The sequence below is a fragment of the Ylistrum balloti genome, unplaced genomic scaffold (assembly GCF_031769215.1).
Source record: "Ylistrum balloti isolate Yb309-2 unplaced genomic scaffold, AGI_CSIRO_Ybal_v1 Utg369954, whole genome shotgun sequence".
Classification (NCBI taxonomy): Eukaryota; Metazoa; Mollusca; class Bivalvia; order Pectinida; family Pectinidae; genus Ylistrum; species Ylistrum balloti.
The window spans coordinates 1,457,298-1,464,673 of NW_026782055.1; the positions used below are offsets into that span (position 1 = coordinate 1,457,298).

Here is a 7,376-nt window from a genome sequence, read left to right on the forward strand (position 1 = left end):
GTGATTGTTCACCCTAACTCAGAACAGATAGACCTGCTTGGTGATGATAACCACTAATGTTCATCCTTACTCAGAACAGATAGACCTGCTTGGTGATGATTACCAGTAACGTTCACACTAACTCAAAACAGATAGACCTGCTTGGTGATGATAACCACTAACGTTCACACTAACTCGGCTACCATGCTGCCATTGAAAGAAATCCCCAATGTTATACTAACTTTTCGCTTTTTTGCCATTGTGTCATGTGAACCAAGTCTTATCTACATTTTATAATGCCGCGTAATCGCCAACACTTACCGAAGAAACATTATTTAATTTTCATTATCTTGTATCTCAAGATACTGATCCAGGTTAGCCACCACTAATCAACTTATAAAACGTGAAGTTTTATAAGAAAATAATGCCCATATGTATGTGTGGGACAGACAGCGTTGCTATTCTAACAGGCAGTCTCACCGTTCTCACTATTGTTAGACTTAAATGAGATGACGGACATCAAGGTTTTGTTTGACCTGGACGATGTGTCACTCGAGCTCTGTGTACTTGTGTTATATTTCGCCGGACAGAACCGAAGACAACAGACAGGCCAAGCCAATTTCAGAAGACGAATAACTTTTTTGGAACATACGAAGGACAGAAAAATGAGAACGCCCTGTAAAGCATTGAAAATTATAAACAAATACCAAAATGGCGGCAAATTTGTGAAAGTGGCGACACATGCGAAAGCCCACGTGAAACCCATGACAGTCGACAACTTCAGATATATGAGTAACTTACATGTTTGTTGCTTTTTGAGAATACTTGATGTACTTTTGTCGGATACATATATGGCCCTGGCCGTGAAAAGGAACAACACCATGTTCACGGAGACCAGGACAAGTAAGGGGACTAAGAAAAAATACAACAATGCGTAACTGTTGGAAATCCAGCAGACGACCACGCCATACTTAGGTTTAGAGTCTGTTTCGATAGGCGTGAAATCAAATATCATTGCAACACAAACGATAACAGCAGGTGTCAGCCAGCAATATAAAGAATACGAAACGAAATGATTCAAATTATCAGTTCTTGACTTCGCAAAACTCCTTGAAAATGTTAAGAATATATCTACTGCCATAATGTTCATCCAAAAAAATGCGGCTAGGTATGTATAATGCATTACTATTGCAAGGAGAGTACACAGATGGACAATATCAATTGCTATTGGAGCCGAGATGAAGAGCATCTGTGCGGCGAGAAGACTAGCCATCAAACAGATCAAGTTCTTACCAGGGATATTTTGCAATTTGGGAAAGCAGGCGTATATTATCAATCCGAGACACAGGGCCAAGATTGATAAACACTGACACACAACCGATAGAATGCTCTCCGTACTTGTAAAGAGCAATGTTACACCGACGGTGTCCGGCCCACCGGTTTCATTCGCTGGTTCCTGGACACATACCAACACGAACCCATCGCCTATGTAAGACTCGTTCTTACTGTAAATAGACCCAGATGATAAAATAAACACTTGATCAGTGTTGATGATTTTGTATTCACTTTGGTTGAGACGTAAAAATGGACAGGTAAGGTGGACTTCGTCATCCGCTGCTGGTTTTGGGTTAATTACATATGATGTCGATGTTAGCTTGCACTTTTTGTCTTTATATATAAATGGTGAAACGCAAAGTACTTGCCGGCATATTTCAGCCAAAGGGTCAAATACCGAGGGTTCGACACAAAGGCTCGATATGTCATGCCGGTTCTCTCTGACGGCACCTCTTCGGGCTGAAGACACACTAATACTTGTCAATGCATGCAGGTCGACCAGCAATCGGTAACTGTAATTTATGGGCTTCCGCTTGTTAGGGGCTTTCGGGAAGATTTTTACACTAAAAGGATCACAAGACAGGTTCGCCAGAACTTCACCATTACATCCCGCACAATATATATTTTTATATATTGCATTACCAAACACAAGAGCCCTGCTTTCTGTTCGGCATCTGTCGTTAGACTTCCCTTCACACTTGTCAATGACAGGGAGGCATTCTCTAGGTTCCAAATCTACAAAAGATGGCGGCGGTTCGAAAATAATTCTACAGTTGGAGTCGTTTCGGAGATCAACAAAAGAATAATTTCTTCCATAATTGTCTACTTTCCAATTACAGTCGATTCCCGATCTCCATGTCGTATAATCTTCACGGTGACACATAGCGCAGTACATGTTCCGATATAGGAACCCGGTTTTAACACCAGAGACCGGGGTTCGAATCGTGATGTCGTCACTAAATGTTCCATTTTCACACAACATCTTCAACTGGTCGTTATTGTTAACATCAGGACAATTTTCTATGATGTATAAGTAAGCCTTTTCTTTAATTTCCGGCACATATTTACATGATAAATAGTTATGTTGAAAACCGATATCACTGTTACCATCCAAGCAACAGTCGTCGTAGATATTACACGCGTCATCACACGCGCACAGATTTGTCACGTCGCTCGCGTTATCAGCACAGGTCCAGCTGTTTTGACATTTTTGACTCCCCAAACTCCACTCTAAATTTGAATTATCAACCAAATACTGGCATCTGAGACACGGTAGTATTAGAAATGGCCACACAAACAACACGGATGCCATGTTTTTCATATACGGTATGGCGTCGCGAGTCGTGATCCAGGTTTAATGCGGAGCTGTTTCTTTTCCGTTTACGTGTGTGGGAACTGGGCTTAAATCAAACGGCCGTGGGATGTATTTGTGAAGAATTCTAGCTGTGTTGTATGACGGAAACCTGATAAGTCTAATACCCTGTTTCATTAATGATGGGTTAGACGCTGTACACACCTACATATAAGATAGAACGCATACAGGCAAAATGTACTAAAGGGCATTGGGAGAAAACATGAAATTTATAAAATCTGTGTTATGTTTATTCGCGATACAGAAAAAACCTAGTATCTTAAGCAGACAGTACTTTTAGATATCAAGGTTGATGCTCGAAACGATATTTATACGAACATTCATCACGATGCACTCCAGTCCGGAAACTTTCTAATGACTTTCTATTTGGGCTACAGCTTGTGTGTATATACAATTTCTAACAATTCATTGATTTCAGAGTACAGGGGAGAAATATAATCAATTATATAGTTCATGGGCCGTGATGTTTTCGTTTATGTTTCATGTTTAACTTACTGACAGGGTAACGTGGGTAACGTGTATAAGTTACTGAGAGGGTAATGTGTAGAACTTACTGACAGACTAACGTGTATAACTTACTGACAGGATAACGCGTATAACTTACTGACAGACTAACGTGTATAACTTACTGACAGACTAACGTGTATAACTTACTGACAGGGTAGCGTGTATACCTTACTGACAGGGTAGCGTGTATAACTTACTGACAGGGTAACGTGTATACCTTACTGACAGGGTAGCGCGTATAACTTACTGACAGACTAACGTGTATAACTTACTGACAGGGTAGCGTGTATAACTTACTGACAGACTAACGTGTATAACTTACTGACAGGGTAGCGTGTATACCTTACTGACAAGGTAGCGTGTATACCTTACTGACAGGGTAGCGCGTATAACTTACTGACAGACTAACGTGTATAACTTACTGACAGGGTAGCGTGTATACATTACTGACAGGGTAACATGTATAACTTACTGACAGGGTAGCGCGTATAACTTACTGACAGACTAACGTATATAACTTACTGACAGACTAACGTGTATAACTTACTGACAGGGTAGCGTGTATACATTACTGACAGGGTAACATGTATAACTTACTGACAGGGTAACGTGTATAACTTACTGACAGTGTAACGTGTATAACGTACTGACAGGGTAACGTGTATAATGTACTGACAGGGTAACGTGTATAACTTGCTGACAGACTAACGTGTATAACTTATTGAAAGGATAACGTGTATAACACACTGACAGGGTAACGTGTATACCTTACTGACAGGGTAGCGCGTATAACTTACTGACAGTGTAACGTGTATAACTTACTGAGGGGGTAATGTGTAGAACTTGCTGACAGACTAACGTGTATAACTTACTGACAGGATAACGTGTATAACACACTGACAGGGTAACGCGTATACCTTACTGACAGGGTAGCGCGTATAACTTACTGACAGACTAACGTATATAACTTACTGACAGACTAACGTGTATAACTTACTGACAGGGTAGCGTGTATACATTACTGACAGGGTAACATGTATAACTTACTGACAGGGTAACGTGTATAACTTACTGACAGACAAACGTGTATAACTTACTGACAGTGTAACGTGTATAACTTACTGACAGGGTAACGTGTATAACTTACTGACAGACTAACGTGTATACCTTACTGACAGTGTAACGTGTATAACTTACTGACAGGGTAACGTGTATAACTTACTGACAGACTAACGTGTATAACTTACTGACAGTGTAACGTGTATAACTTACTGACAGGGTAACGTGTATAACTTACTGACAGGGTAACGTGTATAACTTACTGACAGGGTAACGTGTATAACTTACTGACAGTGTAACGTGTATAACTTACTGACAGTGTAACGTGTATAACTTACTGACAGGGTAACGTGTATAACTTACTGAGAGGGTAATGTGTAGAACTTACTGACAGACTAACGTGTATAACTTACTGACAGGGTAACGTGTATAAGTTACTGACAGGGTAGCGTGTATAACTGACAGGGTAGCGTGTATAACGTACTGACAGTGTAACGTGTATAACTTACTGAGGGGGTAATGTGTAGAACTTGCTGACAGACTAACGTGTATAACTTACTGACAGGATAACGTGTATAACACACTGACAGGGTAACGTGTATACCTTACTGACAGGGTAGCGCGTATAACTTACTGACAGTGTAACGTGTATAACTTACTGAGGGGGTAATGTGTAGAACTTGCTGACAGACTAACGTGTATAACTTACTGACAGGATAACGTGTATAACACACTGACAGGGTAACGCGTATACCTTACTGACAGGGTAGCGCGTATAACTTACTGACAGACTAACGTATATAACTTACTGACAGACTAACGTGTATAACTTACTGACAGGGTAGCGTGTATAACTTACTGACAGTGTAACGTGTATAACTTACTGACAGGGTAACGTGTATAACTTACTGACAGACTAACGTGTATAACTTACTGACAGTGTAACGTGTATAACTTACTGACAGGGTAACGTGTATAAGTTACTGACAGGGTAACGTGTATAAGTTACTGACAGGGTAGCGTGTATAACTTACTGACAGTGTAACGTGTATAACTTACTGACAGGGTAACGTGTATAACTTACTGAGAGGGTAATGTGTAGAACTTACTGACAGACTAACGTGTATAACTTACTGACAGGGTAACGTGTATAAGTTACTGACAGGGTAGCGTGTATAACTGACAGGGTAGCGTGTATAACGTACTGACAGTGTAACGTGTATAACCTACTGACAGACTAATGTGTATAACTTACTGACAGTGTAACGTGTATAACTTACTGACAGGATAACGTGTATAACACACTGACAGGGTAACGTGTATACCTTACTGACAGGGTAGCGCGTATAACTTACTGACAGACTAACGTGTATAACTTACTGACAGGGTAGCGTGTATACCTTACTGACAGGGTAGCGCGTATAACTTACTGACAGACTAATGTGTATAACTTACTGACAGGGTAGCGTGTATACATTACTGACAGGGTAACATGTATAACTTACTGACAGGGTAACGTGTATAACTTACTGACAGACTAACGTGTATAACTTACTGACAGTGTAACGTGTATAACTTACTGACAGGGTAACGTGTATAAGTTACTGACAGGGTAACGTATATAAGTTACTGACAGGGTAGCGTGTATAACTTACTGACAGTGTAACGTGTATAACGTACTGACAGGGTAACGTGTATAACTTACTGACAGGGTAACGTGTATAACTTACTGACAGACTAACGTGTATAACTTACTGACAGGATAACGTGTATAACACACTGACAGGGTAACGTGTATACCTTACTGACAGGGTAGCGCGTATAACTTACTGACAGGGTAGCGCGTATAACTTACTGACAGACTAACGTATATAACTTACTGACAGACTAACGTGTATAACTTACTGACAGGGTAGCGTGTATACATTACTGACAGGGTAACATGTATAACTTACTGACAGGGTAACGTGTATAACTTACTGACAGGGTAACGTGTATAACTTACTGACAGACTAACGTGTATAACTTACTGACAGTGTAACGTGTATAACTTACTGACAGGGTAACGTGTATAACTTACTGACAGGGTAACGTGTATAAGTTACTGACAGGGTAGCGTGTATAACTTACTGACAGTGTAACGTGTATAACTTACTGACAGGGTAACGTGTATAACTTACTGACAGGGTAGCGTGTATAACTTACTGACAGACTAACGTGTATAACTTACTGACAGGGTAACGTGTATAAGTTACTGACAGGGTAGCGTGTATAACGTACTGACAGTGTAACGTGTATAACTTACTGAGGGGGTAATGTGTAGAACTTGCTGACAGACTAACGTGTATAACTTACTGACAGGATAACGTGTATAACACACTGACAGGGTAACGTGTATACCTTACTGACAGGGTAGCGCGTATAACTTACTGACAGTGTAACGTGTATAACTTACTGAGGGGGTAATGTGTAGAACTTGCTGACAGACTAACGTGTATAACGTACTGACAGGATAACGTGTATAACACACTGACAGGGTAACGCGTATACCTTACTGACAGGGTAGCGCGTATAACTTACTGACAGACTAACGTATATAACTTACTGACAGACTAACGTGTATAACTTACTTACTGACAGGGTAGCGTGTATAACTTACTGACAGTGTAACGTGTATAACTTACTGACAGGGTAACGTGTATAACTTACTGACAGACTAACGTGTATAACTTACTGACAGTGTAACGTGTATAACTTACTGACAGGGTAACGTGTATAAGTTACTGACAGGGTAACGTGTATAAGTTACTGACAGGGTAGCGTGTATAACTTACTGACAGTGTAACGTGTATAACTTACTGACAGGGTAACGTGTATAACTTACTGACAGACTAACGTGTATAACTTACTGACAGGGTAACGTGTATAAGTTACTGACAGGGTAGCGTGTATAACTGACAGGGTAGCGTGTATAACGTACTGACAGTGTAACGTGTATAAGCTACTGACAGACTAATGTGTATAACTTACTGACAGTGTAACGTGTAGAACTTACTGACAGGATAACGTGTATAACACACTGACAGGGTAACGCGTATACCTTACTGACAGGGTAGCGCGTATA

General features: G+C 40.4%; 1 protein-coding gene across 1 annotated transcript; it reads right to left on the minus strand.

Annotated features, from left to right (window-relative positions):
- Positions 1–442: 442 nt before the first annotated feature.
- LOC132547430 (uncharacterized) lies at positions 443–2,626 on the minus strand. The gene has a single exon (XM_060211185.1). The coding sequence runs from the start codon at positions 2,624–2,626 to the stop codon at positions 443–445; it is 2,184 nt and encodes a 727-aa protein (XP_060067168.1).
- Positions 2,627–7,376: the final 4,750 nt, after the last annotated feature.

Excerpts from the sequence above, each read along its gene's own strand:
- LOC132547430 (XM_060211185.1), bottom strand. The coding sequence starts at position 2,626 with ATGGCATCCGTGTTGTTTGTGTGGCCATTTCTAATACTACCGTGTCTC.